Source organism: Nuphar pumila, chromosome 10, assembly GCF_984573655.1.
Source record: "Nuphar pumila chromosome 10, dmNupPumi1.hap1.1, whole genome shotgun sequence".
Taxonomy (NCBI): domain Eukaryota; kingdom Viridiplantae; phylum Streptophyta; class Magnoliopsida; order Nymphaeales; family Nymphaeaceae; genus Nuphar; species Nuphar pumila.
In genome coordinates, this window is record NC_143258.1 from 93,167,256 (window position 1) to 93,185,694 (window position 18,439).

The 18,439-nt window shown below is 37.4% G+C and overlaps 1 protein-coding gene across 1 annotated transcript in view; it reads left to right on the forward strand.

Annotated features, from left to right (window-relative positions):
* LOC149827388 (caffeoylshikimate esterase-like) overlaps positions 1-15,279 on the forward strand; it is a 40,088-nt gene extending 24,809 nt beyond the window's left edge. Inside the window, exons 6-9 of the mRNA XM_090019331.1 lie at positions 14,103-14,233; positions 14,318-14,455; positions 14,584-14,682; positions 14,808-15,279. Coding sequence (XP_089875457.1) covers positions 14,103-14,233; positions 14,318-14,455; positions 14,584-14,682; positions 14,808-15,035 — 596 coding nt within the window. The 3' untranslated portion in view covers positions 15,036-15,279. The remainder of the gene's footprint in view (positions 1-14,102; positions 14,234-14,317; positions 14,456-14,583; positions 14,683-14,807) is intronic.
* Positions 15,280-18,439: the final 3,160 nt, after the last annotated feature.

The window sequence follows — 18,439 nt, forward strand, 5'->3', positions numbered from 1 at the left end:
TAACTTAGCATTAACCCCAGCTCTAGACTCATCAATCAAAACAATATCATCAGCAAACAACATACACCACGGTACATTTTCTTGAATTGATCTCGTAAGTTCATCCATCACTATCGCAAATAGGAAAGGGCTTAAAGCAGATCCTTGATGTAACCCAACCGTTATCGGAAAATTGGTTGTCACCCCTCCACAAGTGCGGACATTGGTTACTACTCCTTCATACATATCTTTAATTATACTAATGTACTTGAGAGAAACACCTTTCTTCATCATTGTCCACCAGAGAACGTCCCTAGGTACTCTATCGTATGCCTTCTCTAAATCAATAAAAACCATATGCAAATCTTTGTTCATCTCTCTATATCTTTCAATAAGTTGTCTAAGAAGCTGTATAGCTTCCATAGTTGATCTTCCAGGCATAAAACCAAATTGATTCTCCGATATCATGACAACCTTCCTCAACCTAGACTCAATCACCCTCTCCCAAAGTTTCATAGTATGACTCATGAGTTTTATACCACGATAGTTTGTGCAATCTTGTATATCACCCTTATTCTTATATAAAGGCACCAAAGTACTCTTCCTCCACTCATTAGGCATCTTATTTGTTCGCCAAATCAAGTTAAAAAGATTTGTCAACCATTCTAAACCTTTCTCTCCCAAGCATTTCCAAGCCTCGATAGGTATACCATCTGGGCCAACTGCCCTTCTTGATTTCATTTTCTTCAAAGCCTCTGCAATTTCTTTCTTTTGAATCTTGCGCATGAAGTCACGATTTATCTCATGAAAAGGAATGGAGAAGTCTCCAAGATCTTGAGCATGACTATCATTAAATAGCTTATCAAAATAATCTTTCCATCTCTCCTTAATCTCCTCATCTTTGACTAAAACCCTTTGCGTTTCATCTTTGATACATCTAACCATACCCAAATCCTTCGATTTCCTATCTCTCATCTTTGCAAGCCTATAAATATCCTTCTCGCCTTCTTTGGTATCCAACTTGTCATAAACCTCCTTATATACCTTAGCCCTCGCGTTTCGAACAACTTTTTTAGCTTCCTTCTTTGCTATCATATACTTCTCCAAATTCTCATTATCACGACTCTTACTTAGATTTCTATAACACTCTCTTTTAACCTTAATAGCTAATTTGACATCCTCGTTCCACCATGATGTATCCTTACCTAGTGGTGCACCGCCTTTAGACTCACCCAATACCTCCTTAGCTACTTTTCTCATACCACCCGCTATCTTATTCCACATTGATTCTGAATCCTCCTCGAGACACCAATCAACTTCCTTAACTACCTGCTCTACAAACATTCCTTGTTTAGCTCATTTCAGTGTCCACCACTTAATTCTAGGATCTATCCTATGTCTATCCCTTTTGCGGCATTGTCTAATTCTAAGATCTAAAATTAAGACTCTATGTTGTGTAGCTACACTTTCTCCTGGTATAACCTTACAATCGATGCAACAACCCCTATCTCTCTTTCTAAGTAGGAAAAAAATCTATTTGACTCGTATTAACCCCACTTTTAAATGTTACTAGGTGAGACTCCCTCTTCCTAAACCAAGTGTTTGCTAAGATCATATCATAGGACAAACAAAAATCTAAAATCCTTTCTCCACTTTCATTTCTTTCTCCTATACCATAGCCTCCATGGATATTCTCAAATCCATCCCTACTAATGCCTACATGTCCATTAAGGTCACCGCCGATGAAAAGCTTTTCTTCATAAGATGTCTCTTGTACTACTCCATCTAAATCTTCCCAAAATTGATGCTTAATGGAATCATCTAAACCTACTTGAGGTGCATAAACACTAATAATATTAATAATATCCGTACCTAATACTAATTTAATAAGTAAAATTCTATCACCCTTCCTACGGACCTCAACTACATTATCTATAAACTGACGACTCATAACAATCCCTACTCCATTCCTATTCCTATTTATTCCTGTATACCAAATCTTATATCCCCAAGGTTCTATCACTTTAGCTTTCTCACCTACCCATTTGGTCTCTTGAAGACATAAAATATCAATCTTTCTCCTACACATAACATCTACTAACTCTACCAACTTACCAGTTAAAGACCCTATGTTCCAAGTGGCTAACCTAATTTTATGGTCTTGGACTAACTTCTTTACCCCCACCCGTCCAACAAAGTGAGGGAACCCTTGCCTATTTGACACCACACCCGGGCGCCGGTGTGACGCGTCGCTTCTGGGCGACGACCTAGCAACCCTTGCACATTTATCACTGCCTCCGGGCCTAGAGAGTACAGCGCGTCGCTCAGTAGGGAACGCCCCAACGAAATTCTCATATTGGTTCATTTTCATAGGATATGACAGTTTTTATGCTGGCTGTCACAGGCCTACCGCAACCCTCCTCCTTTATCCGGGCTTGGGACCGGCAGTGTATAACTAAACATATTTAGCACTATAATATATAAAAAAAATAAACTTAGCGAATAAGAAACTTACCCTAGTATGATACCTCTGGAGGTACGAAGACGATCCACTAGTATATTGGACCATCTATTTTATTCTATTCGCCGAATTTTTTGTCTCCTGTTGCTAACCAAAGAAAGATCAATTAGTAGAAGAAAATCTAAAAATTTGAACATTTATTTACTTATAAATATACATCCAATTTTTACTGTCCAATAGTCTTCGGTAAAAAATACACAAATCCCTTTCTAAACTTCAGAGTTGACTCCCTCGGGAGGATGTTGTTCTGCTACGTCATTGTTTTGAAACTTATCTCGCACTCTTGAGTATGATAGCTGAAGCTCCTTCTTTACTCACCACTGATGTTCAGGTATATCTTTATCTAAATCAAACTCTTTCTGCACCAAATTATCAAAATATAGTTAGTAACACCCTTTTTATGGATTAATCTGTTTATCAAAATATAGTTAGTCAATATACTTATATAAATTGCCTCACACAACACCATATTCTCGTCATCTGAGACCTTATTCCACGAGCTGTGAGTGAGTATGACTCGCTCCCTGATGATGCATGAAAGCCTCTTAGAGAATACTGAGGAGCCCTCGCCCACTACTCTTTGCGTCCCAAGCTTGATAGTTATTGATGCCATTCATTACTTGATTTGCCTTTGTTGGATTATACATTTTTTGTTCCCACGTTTGCTCTGGGAGGATTCTGCAGTTCCTAATTTGTAGTAAAAAACAAAAAAAAATATAATAGGAATGACAATAATAAATTTTTAATTATAATAAAGAAATACTGGATTAATATTTACCTAAGGCCGTAGTGGACGACTCTGGAGCTACAGTGACCTGTGGTACGTGGGTTCTTACCTTTTCTTCCCTTGAAGTATCATCCACTTGTGATCTGAATTTGATCATTGCTATGTTCACCCTGGTTGGTGGGTGGTGAACCGATCTTGAGGGAGGGAGAACGATCACGTCCTCGTCATGAATATGTTGACATCTGTAGCAAACAATATTAGATTAGACTACACTAAATATAATTGAATCATACAAGAATATTTACTATTATATAAGAACAACATTAAATTTGATATACTAAGATGGCACACAATTATTAAATATAAACAAGGGCCATATGCATTTTTGAACTCGTTTTCAAGAAGAAAAAATAACACAAAGGCAGAAAACAAAGTAATAACACATGCACTTACATTACACTTTCTTTGTGACCGTAGATGTTTTGTCAACTCTTCAATAAGTAGATGTTCAATTGCATTTATATCAATTTCTGTGTCTAGCCATGAGTCCTCTAACTAATTAGAACTTCTTGGCAACATAGGGTATTCCTTCTTTGCTTGTAATGGAGACATGCTCCAGTGTTTACAAATCTCAAAACAACGCATGTGGCATATGAAGGCTCACTTATCAAAAGATCAACCAAATTCATCAAAGAGCAATAAATCACAAAAATTCTAAACTATGTTCAATCCCCATTCAAAACATAAGCACATAGTCACATAAGCATTGTTTTATCTTTTAATATATTTCCAAACCTAATCACATAGGCATAAAGAGTTGTTTTATTATTTAATATGGAAATGTACTTGTCACATAGTTTAGAGTTCGACATCTAACGTGTCTAAGAAATGCTTGGAGTTACTATAAGTTAAAGAATCTCTGTGTTCTCAAAAGAATATCATCAACAAGCTTTGAAACATAAACAATATTTTTCTTGATATTAGGAGCGTGGTTGACATTCGAGAGACTGAGAGAGGATTTTGACATAGGAATAACAGAGTTTCCAATATGAGAAATGTTAAATCATATATAGTAATACATATATATATATGTATAATACTATAACTCTTGATAGGGGTATTATAGTCTTTTCATAGTTGTTTTATTAAACAACTATATTCTTTTTTATTTTATTTCTATTTTTTCCTTTTTTGTTTTGTATTTCACGCCAAAGAGGGGCCCCACAATAGAGTCGTTGGGGCCCCCAATGACTCTTTGGGAGCTCCCTTTTGGCCTCCTTTTTTGAATCCCTTTGAGTGTATAAATAGCGGTGAAACCCCTTGTATTTTTTCTAAGCCTTAGTGTTCTCTCTCTCAATAAAGAGATTTTATATTTTAGTTTGTGCTTTTCTTAAAGCTTGTGTATGTATTGTCCCATAGTGGACTTCGCTATTATCCCCTTTTTGTATTTGTCCATTGTTGGACATTGTGAATGCCTTTTTATCATTCTTTATCTTTCTGTATACTTCGTTACATGGTATCAATGCCATTCGGTTCATAAAAGCCAAGGCGTGATATTCATCTTTACATTCATTGTCTCTATTCTTCACACACTTTGGTGGCATCATGGAATCCAAAATTGACCTATCCTTCAAGCTCAATGGAAAGAACTACATGATGTGGGCATCGACAATGGAGAACAACCTTAAAGGTAAGAAACTTTGGGGCTATGTAATGGGTTATATTCCGGAACCTCAATTAGAGCTCACTAAGATTGAAGGAGACCAAGAAAAGGCTCTTGAAGGAGATGCTCATCTCAAAGCCATTGAAGACCACCAAAGGAAAGTTGAAGATTGGGAAAACAATCACGCCAAGATCCTTGCTTGGTTCATGAATAATGTTGAACTCAAGGTATGTGCAAATATAGCTAAATTCCGTCGAGCCAATGAGGCTTGGTTCTTTATGAAGGGTATGTATACCCAAAAAGACCTTGCAAGAGCATATTTTTTGCAAGAAAAAATTAGAACCACCAAATAAGGTGATTCAAGTATACAAGATTACTGTAATGCATTAAACCCACTATGGGATGAGTTGGCTCTTTTAGAGCCAAAATGGGTTGTTATGGAGGATGTTGAACTAAGACAAAAACAAATGGAACAAGATCGTTTGTTTCAATTTTTGTTTGGACTATGTTCTGAATTTGAGCAAGTGAGGTCATCACTTCTCCATAGATCTATTTTTCCTCCAATAGAAGATGCCATAGCCGAAATCACACAAGAGAAAACTCGGCTTGACATGAGTAAGAATATTGATGAAGTGCTTGCCGTATCCAAACCCGACAATAATGTCAAAACCTATAAACCACCACACTTTGGAAAATAAGGAAACTATAGTAGAGGAAGAAAGATGATTGTATGTCATCATTGTTATTAGTCGGGTCACATCAAACCTGCTTGCCCAAAGCTAAATGGAACATTCAAGCCTAAGGTGGCTTCTCTTGAAGAATCTACCACCAACAAAGAAGATGAAGGCAAGAGTGGAGACCTCAAAGAAACACTTGGTCAAATATCTATGGATCTACAACAAATTCTCAAAGCCACTTCCTCCACATCGGGTGTGGTCATTGCGTCTACATTATCACCTGGTACATATTCTTGGATCTTAGACTCCGGAGCATCCTTTCATATGACCCCTCATAAAAATGTTTTAACCGATGTATGCACCAATTCAAAAGGTTCATGTGTTTCTCTGGCCGATGGGACTTTTTTAAAAATCACAAGCATTGTAACACTTAACTCTAAAAATTCTCGAAACCTTTTTGTTCCAAAAGTAAGAGTTGTTTCAAAGTTAAATTTGAATCTTTTTTCGGTTTCCCAAATTGCCGACCATGGATGTGAAATATCTTTCTCATCTAATGGTTGCTTTGTGCAGGATCTTCAGTTCGAGAAGCGGATTGGGCAAGGCCATAGAAAGGGGGATCTCTACTATATGGATCATCTAAACCTTCCTACAAACTCTTTTTGTACTTATGTCCAAGATAAAAGTATTGAAACTTGGCATAAAAGACTTGGACATCCAAGTTATTAAAAAATGTATCTTTTTTCATTTGAAAACAATTTTTGTAAGGAAAAAGACATTAATTGCAAAGATTGCATTTTTGAGAAAACGAAGTCCATTCCATTTCCAATTAGAACATTTCTTTCTAAAAGACCTTTTAAATTGGTGCACTCAGATGTTTGGGGTCCATCTCCAGTTATGTCTAAAGGTGGTTACTCTTACTATGTCACTTTCATCGATGGCTTCACTAAATATGTTTGGATCTATTTTCTTAGTCATAAATCGAAAGTGTTTTCCTTTTTTAAAGAGTTTCATATAAAAATGAAAAATCAATTTCAAAGTAATATATCCATTCTTAGATCCGATTCCGGTAGAGAATATTTGTCTACCAGATTTCAAAATTATTTAAAACAAAATAGAATTTATCATAAAAAACCGTGCCCTAGAACTCCACAACAAAATGGACTAGCAAAAAAAAATATAGACATATTGAAACCATTAGAACATTGCTTATCTCTAAAAATATTCCATTTTTTTTTTGGGCCGAAGCCATCTTGACCTCAATATATTTAATCAATAGAATACCTTCTTCTAAAATAAAGAATGTCTCTCCATATGCAAAACTTTTCAAATTTTCTCCCGACTTCAATCGCCTTCGCATCTTTGGTTGTAAATGTTTTGTCCTCTTATATAAGAGAGATAAGTTATCCCCAAAGGCGATTAAATGTGTGTTTATGGGCTATGGGGAAAATAAAAAATGCTATATATGCTTTGATTTAAAAAATAACAAACTATATGTGTCAAAAGATGTAACTTTTTTGGAAGATAAGAATGAATTTGAAAACCTTGAAAAACAAAATGAAATTGACTACATGTTTTTACATGACCTTATAGATGATATATGTGATGATTCTATGACTCATCCTGAAAATATAGAGGATACTTGTGATGTATCCAATATTAAAATATCACCATATGGTGGTGATATCAGTAATGAAAATATTAATGTGTATACCCGAAGAGACCAAGAAAGGCCTATTAGTGCCTTGGAGAAATTTTCTCAACTTTCTGAATCTTTAGAAGAAACCCCTGTTAGGAGATCTTCTAGTGAATCAATTTCACCTAATAGGTTTGTGTCATATGAGTCCCTTACACCTAATTATTGTGCTTGTCTGATAACATTACATTCATATTATAAACCTACTCATTATAATCAAGCCAAAACAATACCACATTGGGTTGAAACCATGCAAATAGAATTAGATGCTTTGAAAAAGGCTAATACTTGGAAAATAGTCAAACTGCCGTCACATAAAAAATCTATTGGATGCCGATGGGTATTTAAGGAACCAAAAACAATGGATCCTTAGAAAGATATAAAGCCAGATTAGTGGCTAAGGGATATTCGCAAGAATATGGAATTGACTACGAGGAAACATTCGCCCCTGTAGCCAGAATGACAAGTGTTAGAACCTTAATAGCTATCGCATCAACCAAAAAATGGCCTATATATCAACTCGATGTGAAAAATGCATTTTTGAATGGAAATCTAAATGAAGAAGTATATATGGATCCACCGCTCGGAGTTAACATTGGACAAGGTCAAACCCTCAAACTCTTAAAAGATTTATATGGTCTTAAGCAAGCCCCCAAGGCTTGGTATGATCGGTTTAGTGATATCTTTCATTCCTGTTATACTGACACTGCTCTCTTTGTGAAAAGTATAGGTACTAATATTGTTATCTTATTACTTTATATTGATGACATGATTATCACAGGAAATGATCAAGATAGTATTGTTAATATTAAAAATATGCTAAAAGATAGCTTTGAGATGTCTGATTTAGGTTTTTTTAAATATTTTCTTGGTATTGAAGTTGTATATTCTTTTCAAAGATATATTCTGTCACAGATGAAGCTTGTTGCAGATATATGTACTAAGTCTGGCATTTCAGATGATAAAAAGGTGGAGACTCTAGAAGTCATAAATGCCAAATTAAGGTTGGAGGATGGGGCTCTTCTAGAGGATCCCACATCCTATAGACAACTCATTGGATCTCTCACATATCTGACTATCACCAGACCTGACATCGCTCATGTTGTTCACTCTGCTAGTTAATTTCAGCATGCTCCTACAACTGTACATATGAGTGTCGTGCTCCGGGTCATCCGATACATCAAAAACACCATAACTAAAGGACTATTTCTATCCTTTTCTTCTTCATTAAATTTACTTGCTTATACTAATGCGGATTGGGGAGGTAACCCCAATGATAGAATCTCAACTACTGGCTTTTATGTCTTTTTAGGAGATTTTTTAATTGCTTGGAGATGCAAGAAGCAACATAAAGTCTCATTATCCTCTACTGAAGCTGAATACCGGGCTATGACAACCACTACAATGAAACTTGTTTGGCTTCAAAGTCTTCTAAAAAATATGGGGGTTGACATTACTGGAGCTTCAAAGCTTTGTTGTGGCAACAAAAGTGCCATTTATATTGCCAACAATCACACCTTCCATGAACAAACCAAACATATCGAAATGAACTGCCACTATGTTCGTGATGAGTATCTATGTGGAACAGTTACACTGCCATATGTCATATCAGAATATCAGTTAGTGGATTTTTTCACTAAAGCACTTCCTGCTCCACGCTTCATGTTTCTCCTTGGCAAACTTTCGATCATCTCCCCATAAAGTTTGAGGGGGGGGTGTTAAATCATATGTATTAATACATATATATATATATATATAATACTATAATACCCAATAGGGGTATTATAGTCTTTTTTATAATTATTTTATTAAATAATTATATTCTTTTTTATTTTATTTCTGTTTTTTTTTTGTATTTCACGCCAAAGAGGGGCCCCACAATAGAGTCGTTGGGGCCCCCAACGACCTTTTGGCCTCCTTTTTTGAATCCCTTCGAGTGTATAAATAGGGGTGAAACCCCTTGTATTTTTTCTAAGCCTTAGTGCTCTCTCTCTCAATCAAGAGATTTTATATTTTAGTTTGTGCTTTTCTTAAAGCTTGTGTATGTATTGTCTCATAGTGGACTTGGCTATTATCCCCTTTGTGTATTTGTCCATTGTGAATTCCTTTTTAGCATTCTTTATCTTTCCGCATACTTCGTTACAAGAAATAGAGTGGTGAGATTCATTCCCAGTGACAATACTATTTCTACCAACATAAGGAACTCTTAGGAGCTTACCAACATCACTAGTAACATGAGTCACTGCTCTGGAATCAACATACCAAGTGCTTTGATCATTCTGTTTTAGTTTTAATTCATCTAAGGTTGACAATAACAACTCTTTTACTTCACCACTTGTCTTCGAATTATTTGTCCTTTTTCTTGTCTCTATTGGCAGAGATTTTCCTCTATGTTGAGGGTTAAACCAGCAGTTAGCCTTGATATGTCCCCTTTTGTTGCATAGAAAACATATGGGAATTGTCCTTTGCCTCTACAAATTAGGAGGTATGTTGGGTGTAGGTAATATTCTACAACTTCCTTGTCCATTCCTTCCTTGACCTCCCTTTTCTCGAAAATCATACCTTTCACGTCCTCGACCATAAGTAACCCCTGTGGCAAGCACATCTTGTACTCCAACGTGAACATGAGTCTCTTCAGAAAATTCCTTCAAGGTCATCTCATTATTGAAAAGCTTGGCACGCAGATCTTTAAATGTATGTAAATCTGGTAGACACAATAAAGAAGTAACAATAATATGATAATCAGGTCCCAGCCCACTCAAAGTTTGCGGCACCATATCTTTGTCACTAACTGCACAATCCATGATGGCTAATTGATCTGTAATAGTTTTTATTTTGTTCAAGTATTCCATGATGGTCATGGAATCATTTTTCAGCATTTGAAATTTCTTCTTTAAAAATATTACCCTGGCTTAAGAAACTTGAGAATATGTTTAAACCAGTCTGTCCCATAACTCCATAGCCGAACAGTCATCTGGAATTGCCACAAGCACCTCTTGTGACAGTGTAAAAGTAATATATGCAACCAACGCCTGATCTCGTTTCATCCAAGATACATACTCTGGATTTCTGACACATGTAACAGAAGATTCTCCCTTACCATTCTTGTCTTCTTATGATATGAACTCCGGAGGAACAAGAATAGAATCATCCAGATGTTCAGAAAAATCCTGACTTCTTATGAACGTGATGATCTGTCCAGGTTAAGAAATTGGAGTTGTTCAGTTTCTTAGACACGAGTTGACTAAGAAAACTTGAGGAAATGACAAATTGAGAAGAAAACGAATCTATATTCTAAAGAGGAAGAAAATTGAAATTCAAGAAAGAATGAAAACAAAAGAAGAATGAATTCAGAACAAAAATGCAGTCGCAAATAAAATCTGTTGGATTCAGAAGAGATTCATAACAGAAATTTGATTTCAAATAAAATCTTCTGCCTCCTTTTTTTTTTTAATATTTCAGGCGATCTGTAAACCTGAGGCAATAAACCAGACCTTGCTGTAAAATCTGATCTGAACGATGTTCAACCAGTCTTGAGCACATCACTTTAGAAATGCCATGTTTTTCTGAATCACAATGGAATGAAAAAGGAAATTCAAGGAGATGATCAGCAAAGAAGAGACTGATCAGGAAAACAAAGACGAACAGCAAAGAAGAGACTGATCATGAAAATAAAGAAAAGGAAATTTAAGGAAAACAAGGTTTGACGTGACCCTCTTCTGTTTTGGAATCACGTCTGGATCAGGATCTGATCTGACGTGATTTTTTTTTATTGTGAGATCACGTCTGGATCAGGAAACGACAGAAGAAAGGAAGAGTAATGACTTCAGAGGGACAAGATGACAAAAAAATAGGGTTGAACGATATGAAATAACCCTAGGAGAGAACAGAATTGGGAAAAAGAGTAAAGCCACGATTTCAAGCAAATAACGTGAACAAATCCGAGATTTATAGATAGTCTTACCGAGATCTGATTTGGAATTAAAAGAAGAATGAAAGAAAGGTTTGGTAAAGACGATAAGGAGAAGAAAAAGAAGAGATGAAACGGATAAAAGAAAAAGAATTATCTTAGGAAGAGACATGAATCTCGATTTTGATTATCACAAGGAAGTCGTGATCTCCGAGACTGGATCTGCTGCTCTGATACCATGTTAGAAATCACAGAGTCTAATATTCAATCACATGAATAGAGAGAGAATGAGAGGGAGAATGTATGCTGCTGTAGAAAGCCAAGATTCCACTCACAGGAATCAGCCCATCAGACTTCCCATTATGTATTTGTTTAATACAAAGATTAGGGTACCAAAATACCCTTTTACAATAGACCTAAATTACAATTTAACCATTAATGAATGTGTGGCATAATGAACATGGATTAGATCTGGATCTAAGATCCAAAACCAAATATGAAAGATGGCTTCTTTTCACATAGTCCCCCCATAGTCCTGCTATGGGTCAAATGCAAAAATTCTGTAGCACCATCAGGTGCACCAAGTATAAGACTCTAAGCCTTACATGAAGCATATGAACACGATTCTTCTATAGTTGCCATTCAAAGATGCATAAGCCTCAGCTATAGCAGTCCCAGGAGAACCTTGTGAGAACTTTTCACCCAAAAGTTGCTGCATGTCCCAAGTCTGAATTCAAGAAAGACCTAAAGAATTTACTCAGGACATTTGTGCAAAATATTATATGCACGATTTTCTGTGAATATCTGTACCTCTGCTGATATCAAAATACATATGGAGAAATCAAACCCAAAGAACAGAACGCCAAAGCAATGAAACTTAGTGGTCGTCGGACAGCCGTCGATACACTGGTAAATGAGCCAAACAAACTGAAAAGAGGGTGCTCAAGCTCAGCTCGTTCTTGTGGCAAGCCGAGCCAAGCTCAAGCTTATGGCAAGACTGAGTTAAACGAGCTAAGCTCGAGCTGGCTCATTTAAAATATATATAATTTTTAAAATTGAAAATGATTAAATTTAGATTCTAAACTTACTGAACCAACCTCAAATTGGCTCATTAACAAAATAAATTACGTTGTTTTAAAGCTATAAGCAATAGGATTTGAATTCTAAGCCTATTGCTTACAAGACAAACACTCGAACCATCAACACCATGATATAAGATATATAGAAAATATATTTATTACTAGTTAACGAGTTGAGAAAGCGGAACACCCATTATTTGCATTCAACTTGCCGAGCCTATTTCACAAGTTTAAATGCTGAACACAAGCCGAACAACCCGTTTCCCAGACCTAGCCATGGATAGCATAATTATTTATTTTCACAGCGCACATAACTTCTAATATAGAGCTTTAAATCTGGTGTTTGAGTTGAAGAACAGAACTGGCCTTGACGCGCTATTTAAAGAGAACAAGGGTACATACTATTGGACTTCTTCAACCCTGAAACTGAACTATAAAAAACAGGAAAAAGAAACAGCAAGGAAAATGTTCCTTTGAAACAAATAAAGCATAATTTCTACCAATCATCACCTTCTTGACCGAGGTTCATCCTGGGTGCCATCGATCTGACTACCTTAGCTCAAACCTGATGTTTCTTCTACTTTTCTCAATTGAGCATTGCATTTATTTGCAGTTAAAGAACTGGTGGCAGTCTTGCCTTAACACATCTTTATTATAAAAAAAGAAAAGAAAACGAGAAGCTCAACAATATTGAGCATTATTCTTCTCATTGTTTCTCCCCCTTTCATCATGTACTTCATTTGCTTATTTCTTCAGAGCTTTCCTTTTGAACATTCTAATGGTTTTTTAAAAAAAAATCAATTTATGTTGAAAGACTAATGCTTTTTTTTTTAGTCCAAGACCTTTCCTGGTAAGCTATGTTACCTGGACACTCCTAGAGGTATGGCATATTTGTGTCTAGTTGTGTTCGAGATTGACGTCCACACTAACCACTTCTTGGCATAGCTTGAAAACGATTATCTTCTAACTTCTCTAATCTTCCCCTACCAATCCTCGAACCCTAACTCTTATGATTAGCAGGATGCCATCCTACCACTAGGCCAGGGGATTATCTTCTAACTTCCAAGTGTCAAACACTGTTGGTCATGTTAGACATGGCGTGTCACGTGTTCAACACGCCATCTGTGGTGTATAGACATTTCAAAAATTAGTGTCTGCCGATGCTTTATAAGCTACATTTTTTTTCTTGGGTATTGGTAATGTAATGCACAACAGTGGCCTTTAATCACCTTTGAGCTTTATTTCCTGAAAGTGGTTAGCAATTTTCCATCTGAACTTAAAAGAATTTTGCAATCAGCCTATTTCTTCATTTTTTATGACTTTTTTTTTCCGATTTCGGCATGGCTTCCTCTCTCTCATTCTTTTTCCTCTTTCTATCTCATGCATCACTTCATGCTATGACAAGTGGATTTCTCAGTCTCTAACTGAGAAATGATAACCTTCTTTGTGTGTTTTTATCTGATTTCACCTCCTCCCCCGTCCTCTTCTCACACTTTATCCATCTATCTTTTGTCTCTTTTTGTCTATAAAAGAAGGATTTGTAACTTGATTTTTTGTATTTAATACTTATACCTGCATGTGTGTTTGTGTGGTTGTGCTGCATATCTACATTTTTAAAGTTCAATGTATCTGATACTTTGTAATCATGTCCAACATTGAAACTCGTATCAGTGTCTGGGTAACATAGCTGGTAAGAAACTTGGATGTGTGCAATGGATGTGTACCTTCATGTTGTGCCTGTTGTCTTGATCCTCACATACTACAATTTTCATTCACAATGTTGTGGCAGATTATGCATTTGACTTCCTACCTAGTTTTGCTTTTGTAAGCTTAAACTCTAATATCTTTTGCAGAGAATCCAGAATACCGCAACCTTGCATGGTTTTTGCTTGGGCAGTCTATGGGTGGTGCAGTTGCCTTGAAAATACACTTGAGGCAGTCCCACGCTTGGGATGGTGCTATTCTTATTGCTCCAATGTGCAAAGTAATCAATTTAAGCTATGTATTGCTTTTAGACCTGAATGAGTTGTCAATATGATACATTTATGGCTAAGATGCGTGGTTCTAGATTGCAGATGACATGGTTCCTCATTGGCTGGTCAAGCAGCTGCTGATTGGAATCTCCAACTTTCTCCCAAAGCAAAAATTGGTTCCCATGAAAAATTTAGCAGATATGGCATTCAAAGATGAGAAAAAAAGAAAATTGGTTAGTTAGAATTTGATACTATTATGCGCCTGTATACATGAGCTTCTGAATTAACTTTTTTGCCCAAATATAAGAATATGTCCAGTTTGAATAAGTGATTTAACTATTAAAATTTTAATTAAAACCAGGTTATTTATAATGTGATTTCATACAAAGATAAACCACGCCTCCGAAGTGCTGTTGAGTTGCTCAGGACTACCCAAGAGATTGAACATCATCTGGAAGAAGTCTCTCTCTCTCTCTCTCATACAGACACGCATACACACACACACACACACTACACATGAATATGTACAAATACGCATGTGCAAAAAGATGGACATGATGGGACTGATGACTATTTTTTTGTCAGGTTTCATTGCCACTACTAATATTACATGGTGAGGCAGATGTTGTGACAGATCCCTCTGTGAGCAAGGCTTTATATGAAAAGGCAGTTAGTCAAGACAAGAAGCTTATCCTCTATGCGGGTGCATATCATGCAATACTTGAAGGTGAATCAGATGAGTCTATATTCTGTGTACTACAAGATATTGTTTCGTGGCTTAATCAACACTGCATGGAAAAGGTTCAGAGCTGAGCTTGTGCATCAGATCAGCTGCTTATTTGTCTGTACATTTTAAAAATAATTTTATTTTTCTACAGACTAAAATTCTTGTATTCAGCTAGCTAGCAGCCTGTGCAGATCAAATCAGGCTATTTATTCTGAGTTTTTCTGGTGAGATCAAGATATTCATAGCCCATTGAATGGCAGTATTCATCTGAATTCTTTTTTTGCCTTGTACTGAATGTATATTCAATAATAAATAAATTGTATTTTGGCATGAGGATTTAGATTATTGTAAGCACGAGAAAGGCTACACAATTAGCAGTTGAGTTATTAAATTTGCAATTCTCTAAGGCTCTGTTTGGGAGTCGGAGTTAGTGCGGAGATAAGAGGTGTGATGGGAGTGGAAATGAAAATGGGTATGAGACTCCACTCTCACGCCACTCTTATCTCCCAAATCCACGAGATTCACTGCATCCCCATCTCCCTTCTCATCTCCTTCCCAAATCCCGCTCCGAAAATAGCCTAACTTGGATTAGAATTATGAGATGCATCTTTTGCATTAGAATACCAGTATGGAAATGTCACCTTATGGCCGCTAGTTGTGGAGAACCAGCTGTTTTTTAATGCGTAAAGACGGTCATCAGTTGGTTGAATAGGATAGCTGGATGTTTAGTTTGGACTATCATAATGATAGGTCTCAGTTCGGAAACTGACAGAGGTAGTCCCCAGCTTGCCTATCAGACGGAAAAAAGGTAAAATATAAAAAAGGTCACCCGCAGGGTTATGTTGGGCATGTGCATCTTCTAAAAGTGTGAGCAGCACTAATGGGTATAAAGTGCACCAGCTCTTTAACTATATGCTGCTGTAAGCCTGTGAGAGGAGGCATTGGATCCAAGCTCTGGCAAGGTTGACCACAAGATGACCACTCGATGAGGCCATGGAGCCATTCATGGGATGATTTGGGCGGTGCTATCAGGCCTTCCCCTGACTGCCTTCAGATTGTTAAAGTTCTCGTGGGTGGTTGTTTGGCAGTGTGCAAGCTATTGATTTTGGGTAACCGAATGGGGCACAGTGACAGAATCTAGTTATTTTTCCATGGTATAGGGCTAGACGTGTGTACTTGTGCCAATAGCCATGCAGACTAAACATGTTTTCTAAGGCTGCATTGCCACTTAAGAATGATGGTGGAGTCAGTTATCACTGAACTGTTTGGTGTTTGGACTCTTGAACAGACTGTCAGACTGTCACTTCCCCATCTCTGAATGTAGTTTCAACCGTATGCACATCATGTTTGCTGAGTGGACAAGCTAGCTATAGTTAGAGTTGGAGTTTTCATGGGGGTTGCCGAGTTGATTACGGCGAGTGTCGGGATGTTTGGAGGCCCTTCTCGGATCAAACATGCGACAAGTATGGAGCAGCACTGTAGGGCTGGTTCACTCTCCCAGGGTTCACCACCACGACCCAATTCTGGTGGATTCCTCATCATAAAAAAAAGGGGGAAAAATGTCTTATTTCCCATCTTTGAAATTGTTTCAATGGAAAAAGTACAGTATGCTTGCTGACTAGATAGCTAGGACATAGGCAACATGGTGGCCCAGGAAGAAAGAGTTTAAATGAAATAAAACAAAGGGATTATAGGTATGTGTAACTTCCAGACCATTTATCTTCTAGAACATCCCAGACCCTTCTACAAAACATATTTGCATGTGTTTTTTGTTTAATCTAAATCCGGTGATACTATCTCTATGCTTTACTTAGTAAAAACATGTATTAGTTTAAACAATTTTTATTTTTAAATATGTTTCTAGCTCCACAATAAATCAACATATTACACCAAAAAATTGATTAACTAAAAATCAAGATTTCTTATTCACTTGATTCATTCCAAAGCATAGTTTTTAGTAAATAAATAATGATAAACACATCTACAGGTTTGCATTATGCAAAAAAAATATGCAGGTATGCTTTTTAAAAGGATTTGGGACTACTTCTTCAATAGGCCAGTGCGGCGCGTCCTTCCTTACTGCCGCAAGCCTTCTGCTCACTCGCTTGCCGTTGCGAAAGCTTTGATAACTGAGAGTGCAAGAGAGCGAGAGAATAGAGAGGAATAAAAATCGCAATCATTCGAAAGCAATCACAACGAGGGTGAACAAAAGAAAGCTCTTCGCATTTGCATTCATTCACATTTTTGCCCGAGCGCACGTTACAGTTTAGATCTACGGGCTGACCCTTCAGGGTCACAGTGGAATAGGCTCCCTCCTTCAAGTCATGCGTCGCCCTCGGCGCCATCTGTTTCGTGGTAGGCCTTGACTTCGGCTGGATAGTGGCTCTTCATCTGGAATGTTGTCTCCCACATCAGCTTTGTTGTCTCCTCCCATCACATCAAATACTTTTTCGCTTTGCCCAAGTAATTGACCTTGTGACGAAGGATCTTCTGAGACGCTTTTTGACCCATTGTGTTGTCGGGGCCCTCTGCAGGATAAGAGCGCATTGTGACACGCTACATTTCAGATCTCCCTTGTCCGCATGTAATAGTTTCAGGTTGTACACGTGGAACACCGAGTGCACCTTGAAGTTTGGGGGCAAGTCCAGCTTGTATGCTAGGTTGCCCACTTTCTTGGTGATGGTGAATGGTTCATTGTACTTCCTGATCAGTCTGCCGTATCGTTCACAAAAGATGCATGTGTGATTCAGGTACCAACACTTGGTCTCCAATATGGAACCCAGCAGGACAACAATGCTTGTCCACCCACTTCTTCATCCTTTTGGCCGCTTTGTGCAGAAACGCTTTCGCCAGCTCGTGTCAATCTCGAACAAACTGATAGGCACATGATAGCCTTCCCTTCTCATCCAACTACATGTGCAGTTCCTTCAATTCAATCGGCCTTATGCGATAAGAGATCATGGCATGGGGCTTTGCTTTAGAGGTCAACTCTAACTTGTGGTTGACCTCGCATCTCGGCGGCAGACGCTTCGACAGTTTCAAAGGTATCACTCCTCAAAACTTAGCCAATAGTGGGGCAAGGGTCAACGACACTACTGTTTCCACCTTTCCTTATTCTATGCTCACGACGACTAGAGATGTCTGATATCTCCGCTTGACACTCTTCTTCAATTACATAGTAGATATATATTGAAGACTTAACTCCTAGAGTAAGATACTGCACAATGTATAAAAAGTTTAGCCTCATGATTGTCAACGAGTTGAACTTCGACAACATCATAACATTCTTGTTGTGAAAAAATTTCATGCCCAAAATCATTTTGAAGTCATCTATGGACACCATTGAGAAGTTGGCTTTGTCGGCCCAACTCCAATTTGGATAGCCACATCCCTTTCTTCACCAAAGATTGACTTGGCATCAGAGTTCACCATCTTGATGGTCCTCTGCTTTGGCCCAGGCTTCAAGCACAATCGCTCCGCCTCTTTCCTA